At 28.7% G+C, this 23,220-nt stretch overlaps 1 protein-coding gene across 1 annotated transcript; it reads left to right on the top strand.

Annotated features, from left to right (window-relative positions):
* The first annotated feature begins 10,039 nt into the window (after positions 1 to 10,039).
* LOC129988538 (hemicentin-1-like) lies at positions 10,040 to 22,802 on the top strand. The gene is made up of 9 exons (XM_056096786.1): positions 10,040 to 10,162; positions 10,263 to 10,367; positions 11,852 to 12,052; positions 13,113 to 13,403; positions 16,062 to 16,346; positions 18,213 to 18,500; positions 19,577 to 19,870; positions 20,727 to 20,843; positions 22,009 to 22,802. Exons 1-9 carry the CDS (start codon positions 10,078 to 10,080, stop codon positions 22,077 to 22,079), a joined length of 1,737 nt encoding a protein of 578 aa, XP_055952761.1. The 5' UTR covers positions 10,040 to 10,077; the 3' UTR covers positions 22,080 to 22,802.
* The last annotated feature ends 418 nt before the right edge of the window (positions 22,803 to 23,220 follow it).

Raw genomic sequence — 23,220 nt, 5'->3', positions numbered from 1 at the left:
AAATAAAACTGGTATTACTTAAAAGCTTTTATTTTTAATGTGATGTAATGGTATAATATGTTCCGATGTTATTAAGAAAAAACTGCTTAAAAATCTTTATAACCATTTCTTTTCGATTTTTATTTGCTTTACCTTTTTTGTAAAAATTGTCAAAAATAGGCATTTGTTGCTGTGTAAGTTGTGCATTTTCTTAAATATGCATTATCTATTGGTCTTTATGAAGAAATAAAAGATCTGTAAAATGGGTCACTGCTCTAACCGTAAGAATTTTAAAATATTCTACAAAACAAAGACTACATTATCGAAAAGAGCTAAACATAACTAACTAAACATAAAGCATGTTGGAATTCAAAAGAATACGTATCATAGTTGGTAAATTCTTATCCAGAAACTTTGTGAAAAGAAAAAAAAAAGTGTCGTTTAGTCTCGTCATAATAGCATGACAAACGTAATGTTGATACCGTCTGACTATATGCTTTTCTATGACGTCAGTTTACTAAGATATCAATGAGTTAATGAAATTTATTATACCTAATGTACTGACTAACATTCCATTAAAAAAATATCTAATTTTTCAGGCATAGAAATTACGAAGAATTATGCTACTTACATAATTCTTCATTCGAGCAGTTAAAAACGAAATTTTTGTACTGAATGTTCAGCATTTCGCATTTTTTATCGCCACTCTAAAAGGCATCTGTTCCTATATCCTACTCTTGACGCGTTTTTGTAAGAATTTTCACAACTTTGTTGCGCTCGGCAAGAAACTGGATGCTAATCTTGAGTCTTACCGGTAAAAATTTTCGGCTGACAACATCATGGAACTATTGAAGCAACAATGGTGCACACTTTCGCGGTGACTTCTTTTTATAGAAGGAAGAAAGAAAGAAAAAACTGATGTTCCTTAGAAAGAAATGTGATCTTTCAATTAGGTTTGATAGGTTTTAGCTGTCTTGATATCTGCATTGCATAATACTGTTTTTTCAAAGCTTTTGCAATTTAAATATGCAACTTGATGCAAGAATATTTGAAGGTTAGGCATAAATGACACTGGAAAGAATACATACAGAACATTGTTTTCTTAGATTGAAATTATTTTTTTCTTTATTTTTCCAAAGAATCTTTAGGATTGTGTAATACAGCTGCAAAAATGACCACCTGCATTTTTTCACTAGTGGGGTTTCTTCCGGAAGATTTTAAGCCCGTTTCGCGTGTTATTTGGCATCACGAAAATGAAACGTTTTCGTTTGACATAGCCTCATTCTTACTTTATTCGAGCTTAAAAGGTAACTGAAAATCAAGGAGTACTGCTAAATTGACCACTAATAGATGCAAATCAAAACTAGCTAATATCCAAATCCGCCTTGCAGAGGTAAATTCTTAGCACATGCAGTTTACAACTGGTAATGTGTGAGATATGTTTCAGTTTAATCTTCTTTTTTAATTCTGAATTATTGTCGTTTGGAACAAGATGGAGAAAATTGTTTCAGAAGTTCTTCCACGACAGATATGGAAACATTGAAGAAAACTATCTGAAAGCAGAAGCGAGTGGTGGCAAAACAATAATGCTAAGAAGATTTAATATACGGTTGATTGCCAAACACATCACAATCCTGTCATTCGCCAAAAGCCCAACATTTTGGTCGGCCAGAAATGGTAACAAAGCTTTTGGGGCTGCAGTTTTGGGCGATTACATTGGCGAGAAATCGCCTTAAAATAATTCACCTTTTGCTATTTATATTAAATCTTGGCCAACAGTAGGCGCTATTAATAATTTAATTATGCACAAAAAAAAGATGATTGAATTGTCCGTTGTATAAAAACAGAATACATTTTTGTGTAAACAGTGAATTTCAGTCATTTGGTGCATACCCATTTTCGAATGATTTCTTTAAAAATGTGATATAGACCAATAGCAATGTTTCATTCTGGATGTTTCCCGCACATTTCTATTGTCAGAATCTTTGGCAAAATTTTCTCCAAGTTCCATAAAGATAATTCCTTATAGAAATGTATTCAGCCATGTCATATAACAACACGTGATTATAAATCCAAATTCAGGTGAAAAACTGTCAGTAAATTTGAAAGTAAAAAATACATATATGTACCAAGCAGTTAAATAATGCCACACAATGAAAGCATACAAAAACAAAAATTAAATAATGTATACAGAAACTATATACTGGAAGACTATCGATAACTTCATTTACTTTCTATCAGGCTGTCCATCCTTTTAAACACGGAAGATTGTTGTAAGAAAAGATAGTAACAAATTATGACTTTTGACAGTCTACTAATTCAGAAACTTCATTGGTCCTTTTATAGCTGTATTTAATTATTGCCAAATCAATGCCTCCCCCCCTCCCGAAACTTATTCGTTTACTCTAATAAGTACTTGTGTATTGTAATTAGCGAACAATAATAATGAAAAAGTCTATTAGAGTACAGTCTTTGATGATTAATCGATACGACTAATTCACAATAACCAGAATGCCGAATATGTAATTTGGAAGTCTTATTTCTCATCAATTAAACCAAAATTTTGGCACAAAACTACAATTGTAGTTGTAAAATCACAAACCAAATTTCATATATTTAAGTCATTATGTTTTTGAATTGTCATGTTATCACGTTTATGAAAGTACAGATTAATGGACAGTCAACCTCTTGATAGATATGGTTTCAAATTTGATAGATACTTACATTTGGGCTTTAAATCGTTATATCAAATTTTATTCATCTATACTCTGTTTCACCCTAACTTGACAGTAGTGTATATTCTAGGCATGCCGAATCGCAGTCGTTGTCAGGAGAACTGGGTTACTTTAAAGTACAAAGTTACTAGAAATGCAAATCGCCGGCGAAACTTTATCTCGCAAATTTTTCGCCAAATAGCAAATATTTATTTACTTTATTATATTATTTTAAATCGGAGAATTAATTTTTTCCTTATTTTTTTTCAATATTATTGATACATTATTTTAATAAATCATTAAAGTTATTTCATTTCTTTCATCGTTTTTCAAAAGAAAACCCTAAATCTTTCAATATTCTGTAAAGCATAGTTCAGCTAATTTTTTTCGAAAAGATATCTGTATCATCGCTCACATCTTTTAAAACTTTATCTAATGTTGGGATCTCATTTCTACGAAAAAATGCATGGATTTTCCATCAAATACAGGATAATGTAAAATCATCATATTTTACAAGACCTGAATGTTTACCTACTGAGCCTGGTCGTTTCTTCCCAGGGGTACTTAAAGGACTGGATGCCTTTATTTCTTTTTTCAAACGGAAAACTGTAAGTGCAAACCTTACTGTGCGAAACACCTGTAAGATGCGAAAATTTATCGATGATTTGATCGATAGAATCTTGAGGGTTTTCTCGGAGTCAAGAATAAACATTTAATATGTTTCTGCATGCTGAACTTTTGTTGGTTTCACTCGTCTTGAAGGTGTGTACAGCGTAGTCGATAACACTTTTTCAGACATTTCAGAAGCGAATAGAAATGACGAATCGAATAAATATTCAATAATCAAAACTAATAACTACTAATGTGATTAATAGTATCAAAAATATCAGCTGGTAAAAAAGTGAGGATAAAAAAGTACGAAAGATGATAATGGTTGCGAACTGAATGAAGCTGAGTTGGCGGAGACGTAAAAGAAAAGCGCGCCAAATATTTGACCTTCAAGACCGTTTCTAGCCAAAGTGGAATTCATTATGTCAATCTTAGTTTTATTCGTTCGCTTTATTTACAAAATACTTAACAGATAAGCCCTTCTAACTTGAAAATTTTTTTTAAATACATACTGATAAAAAAAAGGATTTCTGTAATTTATGATATTATTTGATAAATTTCTGCGCATTTTAACTATTTTAAACTCGGAATTGATGGGGAATCTTTCCCAACGCGGAGCGTCACATTTTCTGCCTTTTACAATACTGCCAAGTTAGGGTGAAACAGAGTATAGCTCTCTTCAATTTGTAAATATTGTGTTTGGACAACTAGATAGACAGCATTTCAAGGGACAGATTTCATTCAAAATTTGTTAGAAATCTACAAATTTGGTGCAAAGACCATATACCAAATTTCTTCCGTCCATTTTAAAGCGTTTTTTGAGTTCACGATAACTTCACAGACAGACTGACGGACAAACATACAGACATAATGCCAAAAGTATGTTTTCCAAATTCAGGAAAGTCTGAAACGTAGAAATTCATCAGAATCTCGAGCCCGGATTCTTTGAAAATTACTGTACTTTCTGTATACGAGAAATTAAAAATGATTGGTGTCTTAGAATTCAGTCATCACAAGCAGAAATACCATCTTGTTCAACTGTATCAAGATGAGCTAGAATATTTTCGAATTTTAAGAATTCGAAAAACATATTGGTGAACTGATTCATAGTTATTGTAGAAACAAACGTTTCGGGATGAGGTAGGTTTGCAGTTTCATGCAAGATAGTATCCGAACCGTTTTTCTCTTCACAAACTTACTATTAATTAGTAGAAATAATTGCATCATCTTTTATATTTTGGTTAGAGAAATGCATTGCGCCTTGGCAACCAGTATGCTTTTTACTTTCGAACAATTTTCAGCATGAGAATAAATGGCAAAAAGTAAATACATACTATTCCGAACATCCATCCAGGAAATCTGTATATAACACCAAATGAAAGTGGAGAGAGTTGCAAGTTCCAATATACTAATTTTTAATTTTGGAAATATATTTTTTATTTCTGTAATGAAAATCAGTTCTCTAATCCGCACAAAAACAAATCAGTTTCTTGAAATTGAAGCAATCTTTAAAACATTGAATTATTGAACAAAACTGCGGTTAAATAGATATTATCTCTTTAAAAATTCACTGTTTCTCTGAAATATGTAACAATGCATTTCATCTTCTAATATTATTATTATATGTCAGAAAACACTACAGATAAAGTAAAGAAAATATTATTGTAGTTTATCTGTTGCAGAATAGTGCAATTCTCTATTGTTTTAAATTGCTGAATAAATTGTATATTCATAGCCATCTATCTATTCGATTTTCGGGGCCACCTGATTCGCCGGTGACATTGGTTAGATTTAATTTCAGTTAAATAGTTTAGATTTCATTCACATCCATTGTCTTACATAAATTATGCATACAAATCTTTCCAACGGAGATCTGCCCATTGCATCATAGCGCTATTAAAATGTAAGTCGTTCAGTATAGCGTAAAATGTCCAGCTATCTATCTTTTAATTTTTCGCAGTATTGCAACCTCACTTTTTTATTCGTCTTAAAAATTATGCATTTATTAACCAATATTACCTTCTATAATTTTTAGCAAAGAAGAAAATCACGCGATCAAATATTTGATGAAAGAATGAAAGCAGTTTGCATTTCAAAGCAACAATATAATCTATTGCTAGAAATTAGACAAAAAAAAAATTACAAATCACAAAAATTACCCGCATTTTAAATTAGTATCATTAAAAAAATAAGTTTTTAAATTTTTAAACAGTGCAAAAGTCATTTTTGCACAATGGTATTTTCGGAAGTTATAGCAGAAAAACGCTAAAATATAGCCTAATGTTTAATTAAAATTTCTAACAAATCACTTGAAATCCATTATTGAAAATATCTCCAGAATAGTTCTAATAATATTTTGCAGCTCCATTGATTAGCTAAGTGAAGCGTTTCATTCAATACAGCTGTAAAAGTGTTTAATGAATGAAGCGTCTGAAATTCGTATGGGGTTTTGTTTATATTTGACTTTTTTCATTCGACAATCTATACTTATATAAAGCTCAATGTGTGTGTGTGTTGGCACTCTACAAGCCAGATCGTTCGACCTATAGCTACTAAATTTGACACATGCATACCTTGGAAGTCAGGAATGTGCACCTGGGATCCTTTTTTTAGAATTTTAATTATTAATTAAAAACTAACTTTCCAGCCAAAAAATCTTTTCATTTCCCCACCACCAAATCAGTAAAACTTCAGTTTTTTTTCCCATGCTAACGAGGATAGGCTTTACATGTTTCCGACCGATTATTTCAAACGATTCTGTTTATTTTCTTAGAGTTTCTTGCATTTAAAACTAAAAATTGTTAATTTATTGATCTGTTCATGATAAATCCGAGAAAATTTTGTAGAAAACTTCTTGCAATATTACATAAATTAAGAATGATATTCTTTAGTGCCCATAAGGTTTAAATACTCAGCGGCTCTGTTTTCAGTACTCGTATAAAAAAATGCTTCGTAATTATTAAAATTTTAACGAACATTAAGAATGGCGAACCAGCTGGTCGCCAAAGGCGGCTAGTTAGTAATAAGCTCAATTTCTGTGCCCCTTACGTTTTATATATATATTTTGGATCTGCAACTATAAAAAAAATACTCTAAATAAATCTAAAGTTTTCAAATAAAAATGTTACCCTAAGCTTTTAATTTTGATATTTTCCAGCACTAACTTCCAAATACATTTTGTAATAAAAAAGTTTTTTATGCCTTCTTAAAATCAAGAAATGTGATTTATTCAATGATTTCAATTTGATTGACTTTCGGATTTTCTCTGATTTTCATTTTAAACATATTGTAATGATTCAGCTTCTTCCTGGGTGACCACTGTGACATTCCTTTTTCCCACACCCGATAATTTACATTCCGGGCCATTCTTCATCAACGAAACTCCCACAGTGTTAAGTGCCTCCAGATTGCCAAATGGAAGACCCTCTTTTTAAGTACGGTCATCTGGCCAATTAGTGCTAATCTAGATAAGGAACCACACGTGCGTTTCCCAGGGAAATAAATATTGTCTTCGAAAGGCGAGAGTGTCAAACACTCCAGATGTCCTTCATTTTTCCCATTGTGGAGGGTGGATCATCAATGGACATTTCCCACGGGCGACCAGAGACGATTCAGGTTGTGCTGAACGGTGATTGGGTGGAGTCTGAGAGGAAAATAAAAGGTGAGATTTTTCGGAAGAAGGAGAGAGAAGCTTCGTGTGAATCGGACTTCTGAGTGAAATTCCACCCGAAGCAAATTCGGTGCATTCCGAGAGCTACTCCTGGAGTAGCCTAAGACGCCAACAGCCTGTTAGCTGTTCTTGTAAAGTTATTTCCTTCGAAATTGTTCGAGGAACTATTCTTGTTTAATTTTCTTGTTGTAAATAGCATCATTCATTTAACCTAGATTAGAAAGAGTTGTTTTTATGTAATAAAGCTGTAAATAAAGAATTTGATCATAACGCTACCTGTTATTGGATCGAGACTTTACAATATGTCATATTTTGTATGAGTATTTTTTTCTGTATTTTCATACTAAAAATGACTTATTTATGATAACGTGAACAGAATGACAACATGCAGATGAATAATTCAGATAATTAAAAATGTATACAATAAATTCTTTTGAAATTTGAGACCATGCGCAGGAAATAAACAGAAGAATTTGAGCTGCACAAAATCAATAGCATAAAAGATAAATCAAAAATATTAAAAATATTTTAGTAGTTGTTTCCTCTGAGAACTCACGCAACATAGTTATCAAAATTATATATATTGTTTTACAGTTGAGTGAAAAAAATTCAGTAGATATTTTTAAAAAATATTGCTTACTTTTAACGCATTTGGTTCAATACATAAATATCATACTTATGGCTGCAAAATCTCAGTATCATTATATAATTATTCTTTTTTTTTCACTCTCTAGCTGTCTAACTCGGAATTTTCCAATCTTCTAAATTTAGTTACAGAGCCTTTAGCTTCTAAGAGGGAGAGATTGAAATTTTCATAACCATCATCTTCACAACTGAATTTCGCACGATTTTTTATAAAAACAATCAATGCAGTTGGGTTTTAATTATTTAAAATATTTTAATAATCTAATTAATTCCGTGGGCAAGTAATCGGTGGGTATTCTATAAATCAAAGCATCAAATCTGCTCCACCATCCGTTTATAATTCGATAAATGGTGAACTATTAGATATTTTAACCAGTTATTTGTATTTTATCTTTTCTTAATTAGCAATACTTTATAGAACGGTAAATTAGGTTTAACAGACGCTCTGAATGTTAGAGAAAGTGCCCAAGAAACAAGAACAATCTTTCGTACCAATTTACTCCATGAAAAGTAATTTTTTGGATTATTGGCTTTAAAACCTTGTTTTAAAATGAAAATCCTTCAAACTGAGAAGATTTGATTTACATTACATAGTTGAATTATATACATTACGGCCAATGCGAATTATCGGTTATTATTAATGCTAACGAGTCATTATTAATACTAACCCGTTTGGTTATTATTAATAATGACAGGTTAGTATTAATAATAACCGATTATTCATATTGGCCGTAACATATACTATATATACAGTAGCTCTGAAAATAAATATGTATTAATCCCTCTTGATTAAAAGTATAAAGAAGTCTTTAAAGTCATGCTGAAAGAGAGTAAACGATACATTAAGAAAAATGAATTTAAAATTAATTAAAAAAATTTACACAGGATTGAATGTATTTTATTTATCAACATATTGTTGACCATTCGCGAATTATATCGTGTTTTGGTATCAAATTGCCTCTGAACAATGCATTTGTGGTGAATTGCATATAAGCCAGTAACAGCGCTTCTGCCCGAACAGCTGTTTTGGCATAATTGGATCGTTACTGGACTGCTAGCCCAAAGGTCTCAGGTTCTATCCTCACGCGTCCCTCACCTCTTCATTGGTGACCTCGGACGCTGAACCTTTAACCTTCGTACAGCTGTTGTGGCGCCATCTACCCGCAACTGAAGTCGCCAGACTCACTTGACGCAGCAAAGTCGTCAGACTCACGTGACGCAGCAACCCAAAGTCGTCAGACACACTTGGCGCATCAGCACTCACAAAACGCTCGCCATAAAGCTTGGCGCTATTCAAAATTGGGTACAGGCCCATTAAGACAACAGCTACTAAATATATCACCACTCAACGCCATATCGTTCGTCTCCCCTTCGACTCACTGGAGAGAGAGTACTGTGGTGAATTGCATATAAGTCAGTAACAGCGCTTCTGCCCGAACAGCTGTTTTGGCATAATCGGATCGTTACTGGACTGCTAGCACCCAAAGGTCCCAGGTTCTATCCTAACGCGTCTCATACCGCTTCACATTAATGTAATGTCAAAGTTACAAATTTATTGACCACTATTCTTTTACATAAAAAAAATTAACACAAAAGCTACCTTAAAAGGTTTGGTCAGCTGAAGAATTATATTACTCCATTTTTCTTTAAGAAAAATTTTTACTTTCTCGTATACGAAGTATAGAGAAAACACTATAATCTTCGAAAAATTCGAACCTCAGATTTTGACGAATCTGCACGTTTCAGACCTCTATGAGTTCAAAAAGTACATATTTAGTGTAATTCTTGTCTGTCCATCTGTGACAAAGATAACTCACACGCTTTGAGCTAAACGGATGAAATTTCGCATACGGTTGTAGATTTCTATAAAATTTTAAACAAAGTCTTGTCTGTTCGAATATAACGTGAATAATTAGGAAACGAAGTTAGCTAGATAGATAAAATTCGATACACAAATTTAACTTCTGTAATGTAGACACCTATCAAATTTTGAGCGAAATCCAAAAAGAGGTTAACCATCAGTCAGTTTATACTTTAGAAACTTCTACACGTAAAAACTCAAAAACGCAATGATTTAAATATATGAAATTCAGAATGTGATTTTGTGTCTACAAATGTAGTCCTTTGTCAAATTTTTCAGTTGAGAAAAACGAATCTGAATCAGAAATTCGAGTTTTGGCTACTCTTACCCCCATGCCAAAGATTACTAACCTAAGAAACTCGCCAAGAATCACACGATAGATTTAGAAAAAATGCTAAATTTACACTAAAGGTTAATGTTTTGTAATTATTGTACGCCAGTTCCATGCAAGGCGTTCTCTGGGTCTGGGATGAAGATGATGTATCTGACGTCATTTACAAATTGGCAGCAAGGAGTGTTCCGAATCTTGATTTTTTGTTATTTTAAAATTGGCAACGGAATCGTTGTTTCTTCTGCTTTGTTTCGTTTTGTTTACTTTAATGCTTAAGTTTTTTGGACGATGTTGTGCTATGAGAAATCCGTTGTTATATTTGATTTTATTTTCAAATATTTTTATATTTTCTGGTATTTTATTTAAAATAAATTCTTCTTTGATTATTGAACTGTAATTAATAAAATTTAATTGCAGGTATTAATTTTGATGAATATTTCATTACTTTTACAGATTCTAAAGTTTTTATAATTGATGAAAATGGAAAACCATTATCGGATGTTATTGGACCCCTTAACGAAGGCTCACGCCTATCATTGTTGTGCGAAACAAATGGAGGTTTGATGATTTAATAACTTATTTCTGAATATTCGCCGAATATAATATGTCTCACAAATTAAATTTTGTCGTGTATAAAAGAAAAACAGATTTATCATAAATTACCCTATAAAATATATCTGCTTCTGAATGATTCATTAGTAGATATAATGTATTTCACAATTCCTTATTTAGTTAAATCACTATTTGAAATCGTTTTCCTTCTCGTATGTAGGAATTTTTTTTAATTCCCTTTTATTTTGATTCAAAGAGATTAGTTCTAATATTGACATATTTCTTTTTTTTTTTTTTTTAATGTAAAGATTTGAGTAGATAACCCTTAGAGATTTTTCTTTGCTTTTCAGATTAAAACAGACAAAGCTATTGTGAAAGCAAGCAAAACAAGATAGCAGATAGCAAGAAAAAAGGTTTTTTTTTAAAGGGAAGGGGATTCTGATACATTTATACATACTCTTAGTGCTTTCTTGATTTTGAACTCTTCATTTAGAGCTGTGAAATATTAACTAGATTTATTTCATTGATAAAATAATTATTTTTCATTTTTATCTGAAAAAAAAATTATGAGGAATTATTACACATTAACCTCTGACTATATATCTTTAGTATTTTTACATGAAAGGTGCTTTCTTTCACAATATTTCTTTTAAAATATGGGGGTAATTTCCAGACACTGTATGCATACAAGAAAAATAAGACATATATTATAAAATAAATAACAATATAAAGCTGCAGAATGATAGGAATTAGATATTGACATGCTTTGTAGAAAAACTCATTATGTGATATTAATCATTATAAAAAGTAATGACAATAAAAATATTTTGTTATCAGTTATTAATCTGATGTTTGTTCAAGTTATCAGGAATTTAATAAATATAGGTTTTCAATAAACATACTTTTATTTTGTACTAATAAGTAGAATGTTTTTTACTATAATTAATTTTTATTTTTTGGTGTGTAATTTATAATTTATTATAACAAATATTATATTAATAATTTTCTCAAATTCAGTACTTTTTGAATCCCTTTTTTCCTATATTTTTTTTTTTTTCATGTGGAATTAAATTAGCCTATTAATTGGTAACTTAAAAAACATTCGAATGATATATTTCCAGGAACACTTAAATGTTAAAATTTTAAAGCTCCTGCACATCATGAAATAATAGAATAATTAATTACAATTTCTATCAAGCAAACAGAAAGTATGAAAATAATATTGTTAGTTTATGTGAAAAAATCTTAAAAGTGAAAAGAAGTTTTATAGTTCATGCAATGCAAGATTTTGACAAGAAAATAATAATTTATTAAACAATTATTTAGGGTTTCTGCTTTTTCTGTGGCACAGGGCTTTTTCTGTTTTTTCTGTGGCACAGTTTGGTCTTGCTATTGCTTAGTTGCATTATTACAACAGTATTTTCCTAAAAACAAACAGTATTATCTAATTAGATTATACATAAAAAGTACATAAAATTTTATAATTTCAGGTGTCCCTTCCATTCTTACCTGGTGGAAAGATACTTTCCTCCTTGATGATAGTTTTGACACACTGCCAAGAGGAAATCTGCGGAATGAGCTGACATTAGCTTACTTAGATAGAGGAGATTTGATGTCCACTTTAACATGTCAAGCTGCTCTTCCTAATGCCACAGAATCATCTGAAAAGTCTGTCAGTCTAGATTTAAATTGTAAGTTACTTAAAAAGTATGTGTTTTCAGTATTAGTTAGCTATCTTGCATATTGTAATTTAATAATAATAATAATTTTGAATATAAATATTATTAGGAACTTATTAAATAATGAAATTTTTAATAAATGTATTATTGGGTTTTAAACTTAAATATAAATTTCATATAATGTAGAAAAGTTGTTGTGTAAAGTGTGTAAAGTTGTTTGGAAAAAATTCTATTCTTTATATAAACAATTGATTTAAACTCTATTTATAATTGTCATTGAGATTTGATGAATATTGATTGAAATATAATTATTTTAAAATTATCAACCCTAAAACCTGACATTTATTTTGTCAATAGTATTATAAATATAAATATTTAAGTATAAATTTAAAATAGTATTTTAAGTAAACTCATGAGCATGGAGAAAAAAAAGTAGAAGAAGAGTTTTTTTCCTCCTGTTCTTCCTTTTTTTCTTTTAGTTTAAAATATGGAAATATATTCTGTAATAACATTTTTTTTTTTTTTTTTTTGACATGCTGACTTGAAAATTGCTGAAGTCAGAAGAATATAAATCTCATAAGTTTTTATTGCTTTGTAGGTGCCAAATGTTGGTATCTAAAGTATTATCTAAAATGTTGAAATGTACATTTCTTATTATAATTGTTGCTATTTTGTGTTATCAGTTTCTATAAATATATCATAGTCTGTATTCATATTTCAAATATATTTGCATCCATATACAGATTTAAATCTTATTTTCATGAAAGTGCTACATAAAATTAATAGGAGTAACAATTATCAATATAGTGGAATCGATATCCGTTTTTTCCCCTCAAATTCTCTATTAGATGGTACCATCAGATGGGATCAAAGTTTCATTAAATAAATCAATTAACTCACAATTACGTTCCAAAAATATCAAAATTTTGTGTTTTCTTCTTTATACTTAAGTGTACAAAACTTCAAAACACTAGCATATCAGGAGGCTTTAGCAGAAACATGAAACAATTAAATTAAAAGTGTGAAATTATTATCTTTTCTAAAGATTTTAAAAATATATTTATTTTTTTAGTAAAACCATTGAATGTCCATATAACATCACTGCAGCGTCCATTGTCAGCTAATCGCCGTACCACCCTCAAGTGCCAATCCAGTGGCTCTCGACCTCCTGCCGTCCTGACCTGGTGGATTGGGAGTAGACAACTGCTGAATGCAACTGTGGTCACTTATGATTCCACTACAATCAGCAAACTTATACTTGTGCCTACTGCAGATGACCATGGTCGTGTTTTGTCTTGCCGTGCTACCAATCCAATAATGAATGGTCACATATTGGAAGATCATAGAGTTCTCAACATACATCGTAATTATATTGCTTTAAAATTTATTGCTTTGTTAATCAATAATGGTATTATTAGATGGCTAATCAGAAATCAATACCACCAAATATGTATTTTGCTATAGAATTTTAAGAAGTATTTTTATGCTAAATCTTTTGAAAAATCAAATAATCCCAGTATTCTATTTATAGGAAAGTTACATTTATTCCCTTGACTGAATTAAATGTATTTTATTATTTCTCTTTTGTTATGTGTAAAAATTCAATGTGTACTCCCAAATTCCTAAATAATTATCACAATTTTCAACTGACTGTTACCTGTTCTCAAATCTTGAAATTAAAATATGGTCTTTTTTTTTCAAAGAAATTTTTTGGTATTTTAGCTATGATTTATTTTTCAGTTAATGTAGGAAATTGGAAAGTAATGTTTATTTTTTTTATTTATTTGCTATATTTTAAAAATCTTTTTATATATGCTTATAAAAAAAGTTTTTTAAATGCCTTTTTGCTAATTTTTCTGAAAAACAAAATTGGAAAAACAGCCCCAAAGCTAAAAACCCTTTATTTAAAAGAAATTTGATGAAATTCATAATTTAAATTAGATGGGATATTAACAAATTAATGCTTTATAAGTAGCATGTTTATAAAAATTTAAATTTCATTTAATTTTGATGATAGACTACATGTCTTTATGTAAATTTTCAATAGTGAACCCATAATCTATTAACTTGTAGCTAATTTTTTATTAAATATCTGTTTCTGAATTAATTTTTGGGTGTTTTAAATACCTATAGTGTACCTCATTTAGTGTACTATACTTTCAAGTGATTTATATCATTATAGTTATAGAATTTTAATTCTAATTTATCTTTTTGAAATTGTTACTTGATTTTTAACCAATATGAATCAAAACTGTTATTTTATTTTTAAAACATTAAGATACTCATTATTTATTTGCATGTTTACTGAATTTAAAAACTGTAATTATTAAGATTAATGCTTAAGTGGTCTAGTTATAAATTCATGAAATGACAAATTTAAATTTAGAGAAACTCCATAAAAAATTCTTAATTCAGATTTAGGAAGAAACTTCCTAGCTTTTTAGATTTAAAAAAAATTAATGCTTAACTGAGAAGAAACACTATTTTTTTAATTTATAAAACTAATTTAATTCATGTTATAAAAACTGGTTATTAAACCCAATGCTTGTATTTTCTCTTGTATTCCACACACTTCTGTTATATTTCAAATGTTTCAATTAAAAGTAAAGAACAGATAAAGTATTCTAAAGAATTTTGCTTCCTGTTTCATTAATATATTTTTCTATGCATACTATAGGTTGGAACATTTGGGAGTGCATTTGTTTTAATATAGATCTTTTTCAATCTTTTGAGAAAGCAAAAGAAAAGCTTATGAGCAGGCGTTTTATATTAGGGAACAACTTATTATTCTGTCAGTTTATTGAGTATTTTAAGAGTTTTTCATATATGGAAATTATACTATTTATATGTAAATTATACTAGCCATTTCAGATTAATTTAATTTTAAGCAAAAAAAAAAAAAAACTCAATGCTTAAGATTACTTAATCAATAAGATTACAGACATTTTAAAGGGATTTTTGAAGTTTCCCTCTTTTCTTGTAACTTTGAAAACATTGTCTCCATTAAGTTTTGTAGTATATGTATTATCTATAAAAAAGAAAGTTCCATGTAAGCCTTTATAATTCCATTAGTTTACTGTGCTACTCTTCCATTTTTGATCAAAGTCTATGAAAAATGCACTTAAACCCTACCATTTAAAAATGCTGTGTATGGATGTAGACTTTTTGAAATGTGCTGACAAAGAATGAATGACAAGAATCTCAATTATTTATTTTAGAAAAAAAAAATGAAAATAAAAAGATAGAAAATTTGATGTTGGCATACTGTGTTAAAAAAAAATCTTTCATATTTTAAAATGAATATATGTGATGAACTATATGTAGATATGCTGTTTTCTGAAGTAGATTTCTGAATTATATGTAGATATGCTTTATGTATATATATTTAAATTGTAAAGAAAGACATATGAACATTTTCAAATCGATTTTGTAGTAATTTTGTCAGACCACCTGCTTTATTTAACTTTAACTTTTTCGTTACTGACCTAGCCCGACTGGCATTGTAAATTCTATTTTTTTGGTCAGGTTTCTGTTTCAAATAAGAAATACAAGATATAAAACAAGTTATCACCAAGGATGTCCGTGCTTTACATTCTGCATTCCTCCTTTGAAATAAAAGGAGGCCTACCAGTATAGAATTTGCATGGATTGCATCTGTTTTAGTGAAGAAAGGATTAAAAATGAAAGACAAGCAATCACTTTCCACTTTGAAATTAACCTGTTCATCAAACTCTATTGATTTATTTAAATGAAATTTTATTTCAAAACAGCGTAAAATAGAAACCATTTAATACTTATCACAAAACACCATTAGTTTACACTCTCATACAGCAATGAAATGTAACCAAAAATAACATTTCCCTATATATTAGGCTAATATATGATGTCTGCTTGTTGAAAAGAAATACTTGCCAATTAAAGTCTCTTTTGTTGCTTATTTAAAATATTCTAAATACTTCCAGGTAATTTTTTTAAAAAGTTGCTTTATATCTGTCTATTAATTATATATTTTCGTTTTCAGATATTCCTGTGTTAACTGTAACTTTTGGGACTGCCAATGCCTTCATAGTTGAAGGTGATGTAGTTTATTTCGATTGCAACATCGTTGCAAATCCTCCAGTGACTGAGGTTGGATGGAGATTCAATGAGGAGCCTATGTACACCAACATCAATGCTGGTATCAAAATTCAGAACCGGTCATTGCACATTCATAAAATCAGCCGCAAATCTACTGGGAACTATTCTTGTGTTGCTGCCAATTCAGAAGGGGAAGGAATGAGTGAAAGTGTTGCTATTGATGTGCATTGTAAGTTAGTTTTAGTAAAATGTTACTTATATAAATTTCATGTCTTATTGATGTGATTTTTTAATTAAACTGCATTAAAGTTGAAGTTTATATTCATGTTTAATGGTTGTTATTGAAAAAGAATAGTAGTTATATGCTCTTCATATAAGCTATAAGTCAGACTTCTGCCCTCGGGTGCTCAGGGGTCTTTACCCTCAGAAGCTACTGCATCCCTCTTTCCGTTCTAACACATACACGGCATCATCACCATCAGTAATCACATGCTATGTTGTATAGTGATATTTCCGTTAGACTTTTATTTCTACATTTATTTCAAATTTTATTTATGTTCAAAACTATTGTGAATATGAGTATTGATAATAAACAGAAATGTTGTAATTGATGAGAGTGTACATTTGATCCTATCAAAGTTTTTATGTAGAAACTCGTCATTTACAAATTAGTCATTTAAATGTGAAAATGTCAGTTTTATTTAATTCCTTAACTGTTTATGAAATCTTACATAAATGACTTTCTTGTGCCTCATGATCCTGCATAATTCACTTTTATAGTCATTACTTATAGAAATATCCCTGTTTCCTGTTCTGAATAATGGACTGTCCCACATAAGCTTTGTTTAAAGTAAATTTCATTCCAAAGCAGTATTCAGTATATTTGGCTACAATAAATTACAGAATAAGATATATATTAAAGACTAGTTATTAACATATAGAGTTTATAAAATGTCATTCAAGTAGCACCTAGAGTTGTTAAGGGGTTAAAGCTTCTGTCTAAATCATCGATATATATTATATAAGTATAATAATAATTATTATATCAAGATCTGTAAAATGCATTCATAAATTAAATTTTATTGCAAGATTCAAACATCAAAGAAACTTTTGAAAAGTAGAAATTTTTCATTGATTAGATTTTTACATAATATAAAAAAATCAATTCATATTGTATTGTAATTATTAGAAAAATAAGAATAAATTTAAAAAAAAATTCAAATTCAAGTAATTTTTGAATGTATTCAGGCTTAAAGTGTTAACTGATTCTTATTTTCAAGTAAAAATATAATTACCTCTATTAGTTATCTGCGTCTTTGATTAAATCTGTATTTTAAAAAATATTTTTTGTAATGGTGAGTCATATTGAAAAGAAGAATATAAATAGGACATAAATTAATAATATATTAAATAATTAAAATAGTTATGTGATAAATTTATATTCAATTTTGTAGATTGAATTTTTTATATGTTTATTAATATTCCTTGTACATTAACTTGTTTCTAAGAGTCTAATACATGGTTAGATTTTGAATTTTGTATCATTATCAAATTATATATCATAATTTCAGTAATTTTTGTTTAACTTTATGTACTTCTTCCATATGCCTTGGCAGAATTATGATTATATCATATGGATTAAATGATTGATGGCTATTTACATATGTATAATTAAATTTCGATTTAAATCTAAAATCACCTCTTGGAGTTCCCACCAGAGCTCCTATAAATGCACATGCTTACTGGTGTCAGCCACCAACTTCTGCATGCAACTGTTTCCTCTCTTCACTTCATCTCCTTTCCACTGTGAGGCCAGAACAGCAACATGGAGGTTAGAGGCATAATACCCAGTTTTTTGTAATGCTAGCAATGTAGAAAGCAACAATAATATGCAAATTAAATGGATCTAAATTTATTAACTATGAGTGCTTACTTCCACTCTCCAAAATTTATCTGTGTCAAATCTGATAACTCTTAAATGCAATGACTTGTTCTGTGAAGTGCCAAAATGCATACATTTATTCTTTACAGAATTTGAATAACATATGGACACCCTTTATACTTACTCTCCATCAAACTTATTTTTTCATTTTAGATATTCCTTCTTGTGCATTTCACCAGCAACTTTCATATGGTATTCCACTTAGAGAGTCAGTTAATATAAAATGCAGCGTTGAAGCCAATCCTCCAGATGTAGCTTTCTATTGGTACCTGAATAATACTTTTCGACAAATTCCACTGAAAGACTTTGTTGTAAATGGGACAGAAAGCATTTTGCAATTTACTCCCAAAAGAGAAAGTGACTATGGGCACATTATGTGTGTAGCTGAAAACACTGCTGGTTTGCAAACTGAAGCATGCTGTTTTAAAGTGTCTCCTGCATGTAAGTATAAAAAAAGTCAGTTTATAAAAATTTATATCTGACTTTGTTTAAATTATAATTTTATCTTCATTTTTTTTGTTACCATGGAAAGCTTCTACTTTCTATCTCATTTAGAACTATCCCCTCTTTTCTTATCTATTCATACTGAAATACTATTGAATCAGCAGATTGGAAATTAGAACAACTGAAAAGAAAATGTTAGTATTAAATATACATTATCTTGTAAACTCTCATTTTTAGATAAGTAAAACCACTAAAGTAAAGAATATTATATAAAAGTCCAGTTTAAAAAATAATTAAAGAAAAGTAGGAAGGATTTTTTTGTTTATTTCTCTTAAAAAAACAATTTTGGGACTTGTTCCTTTTTTTTTTTTTTTTCCAAACCATTTCAAAACTCAAAATTATTACTTCATTAATTTTTCAACCAGAAAAATTTGTGCTAATACTCTGACTATGTAGTAAAGCAGTTTTAGTAATTTTAATTGTAATTATTGGGTGAAGTAAGAAATTAGAGACACAATACTTTGCATTTGTAAATTGAATTTTTGGAGTTTTCTTTTCATTTTTGAATTAATTATTTTTATTTAATTTAAATGCTTGTGTGAAGCAAATACCTTTTATTTAATAAACTCAATGTTCTTCTTTCTTTTTTGGTTTATTTGTTGATGAATTATTTTTTTAAGTAAATATAATTCTTAATAAAAAGGTTATCTCTTGTCTTACAGTAGTATTTGTTTTAGTTACATTTCATTTTCCCATTTTTCATTTCTTCCACTCCACCTCCAGTTTTGATTATTGTTGAACAATATATTTTTCATTTATAAGTTTTTGCTGAATACTTTTTTTAATTTAATAATAGAAAAATGCTTGTGGAAAATGAATTAATTCTTTTCATTTAATTTGTAAATCTTGGCAGTTAAGCGTAACATTTCTTTCTTCAAGCCTTATATAAGTACAGTAATGAAAATAAAACATCATTATAATTGTGGAGGTTGATTTTTTTTTTCAATTTTCTTCTGTATTATTTTGGCATCATAATAATTTTTTTTGCTGAACCAAACTATCATCGTTTGTAGCTGTTCCCAGTGCTGTAGAAGACTGCATTGTTATGAATGAAACAGTTAATTCTGCTATTGTAAGCTGCATTCCGGGATATGATGGTGGTCTTAATCAGGAATTCCATATTGAACTATACAGTTCTTCAGGCTTAGTGGAATCTGCTGTAGAAAAAGAATATCCTTTGTTTGAAATTGATTATCTTCCACCTGGAACATCATTGATTGCTGTTGTTTTTGCAACTAATAGTCTTGGGAGGAGTAATGCTGTTGCTTTTAGTGTCAATACGAAGGCTGAAATAAGGCCTGAAAAAGGTACGATAATTCAGATTTTTTTTCTCTGTCAATTCTTATAGTAGTGGTTTTAAATTAGGATTTTCTTTTTATGCAATGAATGATAGGTTTTTTTTTAAAAATATAGTTTTGATTATATGGTAATGTATTATTTATTAAAAGTTAGGAAAATGAAGAAATTGTAAATAATAAGACTATGGAGCTAAATCTTATGTTTTTTTTAATTAAACACTTTAATTAAATCTTAACTATTTTAATAAATTTTTATTTCTTTTGTTACAATAATATTTACAGCAAAGGAAAAAAAAAGGACCTTTCCCTAAAATTGGGAATTTTATTTTGCAAGGGAGCAGGAGAGGATTCTATCTATAATGTTTTTTCATTATTGCGTATTTCATTACAAGTGCTTTTCTATGATTTTTTTTTAGGTGAGAAAAAAGTTAATATTCTTAAAATTGTTTCATTGTAAAAATTATCAAGTGTTCATACTTCCTTATTTTATGAAATTAAGGTTTTTGATTTTTAAAAGAAAATTAAATATTTCCAAATAACTTTTTTATATTATGGTGTTAAAGAAATATATCTTTTGTGCTTGTAAGTTTATTAAGAGAAAACTGATTTGAAAGTAATTGTTTTGTTTTTTTCAATGTGTGTGTTGTTGATAATATATTTTTTCTTTTATGTGGAAGAATGTTGTTCTAGATTTGTTATTAAGTGGAGGGGGGGGGGGGCTCTTTATAAAATAAATAATTTTAAGAAAGTATAAACCATTTTACTTTGAATGCAATAAAAAAGCATCAATGCTATTATAAACTTTTACTATTAAAATGAATCTGTACTTTCAAATATGTGATTATAAGTATCTTTTCTTTCACAGATAAATTAAAACTCCCAATCAGTCCTGTTTTGGGAGCTCTCATTGCCATTATAGGAGCTTTGGTGTCCATTTCTGTAATTATTATTTTGTGTTCCAAACACTGGTCGGCCAGACTAGGTAAATGCGTAATTTCCCCCCTTTTTTACATTCATTGAATATATTTAATGAATATGTTAAGAGAGCACATTTGCTTCGTTTCAAGGAATTGTATGGCATACTTTGAGAGGGTTGAATAAGAAAAATATTAAAACAAAGCTATATTAGATGAAATGACAAAATATTATTTTAAAAGATTTTGAAAGAAAGAAATTTCTTTCAAATTCTTTTAAAATGATATTTTGAGAAAAGTGTTTTTGTTAAGAAATTACTAAATAAGTTGCCTTTCTCTCTTTCGAGTCATTGATGAATGAAATTTGTGACTTCATTAGATCTACAGATTTATGCATTTCTTTTCTTTCTCTAATAATGAACATGATAATTAGTGGTACAATTAAAAGATGTCAGTAAAATTATATGTAGCTCTGTTACTGGAATGACATAATATTCTTATTAGAGAAATTCAATCTTAATTATTAATGTTTAAATATTGGTTCTAAAGTGTATATAGATGAGTAAATTAAGACATTTGAATTTTTAGTACAGAACATCTTGGCAAGTTAATTTTTTAAGCTTTGTTGTATAGCCATTATGTACTGTGCGCATTAAGTTTTGCATCAAAATTTTGCAGAAAGAATGCTGATTTAAAAACAGTTTCATTGAAAAAAAATATTCAGTGCTTTAGAGTAAGTTAGTGCATTATGAAAATTCTTAATTGCAAAAGAGCTACTAAAATACTCACACTTATTCATAATTTTTACTATTTTATTATATAAAGAAAAAAAACCCTTAGAAAACCTGTTTATATCTAATTTTGAAAATGTGAAATAAGAGGGGAAAAAATCCGTGAAGTAAAATTAGTTTATAACTGAAATTCAATTAAAAAAAATTTTAAGTATTATAAATATAGTGTTTATGCAATAATTAAATTATTATGGATATAAGCTGAAAATTAATTTTTAACAAATTAAAAAAAAACCTAATAAATTTTTTTTTTCAAACCTTGGTTAGTAAACATTTGCTATCTCAAAGATAATTATGTATTAGATTAATTAATCCTTAATCCAATAGTCTATCTTGAATAATGCTTTGAGTGTTTTTACAGTCTAATATGCAACCTGCAAACATTTTCATGTTGAAAAATTACTTTTACAGTTCTGTATTGTTTCTATACTTTGATAACTAGGTGAAGAAATACCAGAAACTCCTACTGCTTGGGAACCTAGCGAACTGAAACCTGGCCATCAATATATTTAATTATCCATTTTTAATTAACCGTGATAACTGTGTTCATGTGACTAAGTATTGTGATGTTAGTGGTATAGTATTTTCAAGAAGAAATTTATTTGTGTACTAAGATGACTTCTTGAACTTATTTTTTAAAATAATTTCTAGTGATTTTTTTAGTACTTTAGTTTGTTTGTGATAGTTTTCAATGTACAAAACATAACTTTATCAAATGCATTTTGATACATTCTACATGGCATTTAAGATAATATTCTAGTCAGTTGAAAGTTAAATATGTAATACATTTTTGTATTAGTTGTATTTTCATATTAGATTTTTTATGTGTATTTTGATGAAGAATTGAATGCATTTTGTCATTAATTTAAAAGTTATGATACTTTTTATATAATTCATTTTATTTATTAGTCGTTCTATTTTAACTTCATAGCATTATAATATTCCATTATCAAAATTTCAGTTATTATAATTTGTTCTGTTTGTCAAATCTATGAAAAAGATAATGCTTAGGTTATTTATGTAAACCATATAAAGAGTTTTAATGGTGGTTGCTTTAGAGTATAAGAAATTTGAAATCTTCAGCTTAAATGACAATTATATTGAAGAGAAGCATTTCAAAAATATTGTGATATAGTCTAAAATGAAAATTTATTAGGTAAAAGTGATTTACGTCGAGTCTGGGTTATCTGACATAAACTGAAATTGGCAGTGTTAAAAAAAAAAAAAAAATGAAAATATCAGGAGTTATGAAAAGATGAGAATGGAATACTTTTGTATACAAAATGTTCTGTATCATACATTTATCTGATTATTATTCATAATGAAAGTCATATATTTCAAGATTAATAGAGAAATTTTGTAAACAGCAATTATCTTCTAGTTCTATTTTAGTCAAAATACATATAAGCTTCTGTATATGAAAACTTCAAGTTCATAAAAAAATTAGTTTTAAGAAATTTGGATTCATAAGAATGCATTTTTATTGTTAATACTTTTAAAGAATTCTAAAAAGAATCTGTCAAGAAAATTTACTTTAAAAAACTTTCATATAGGTGTGTAATTTGCAAATTTGTTTACGTTGTGTTAAAAAAAATGGTTGTTTGCATATAAAAAAGTGAAACTAAATTGGTATTTATTTTTAAACACCACCTGA

Source organism: Argiope bruennichi, chromosome 10 (assembly GCF_947563725.1).
Source record: "Argiope bruennichi chromosome 10, qqArgBrue1.1, whole genome shotgun sequence".
Classification (NCBI taxonomy): Eukaryota; Metazoa; Arthropoda; class Arachnida; order Araneae; family Araneidae; genus Argiope; species Argiope bruennichi.
The sequence above is the reverse complement of the archived record's forward strand: the minus strand, read 5'-3'. Positions and strand labels throughout refer to the sequence as shown.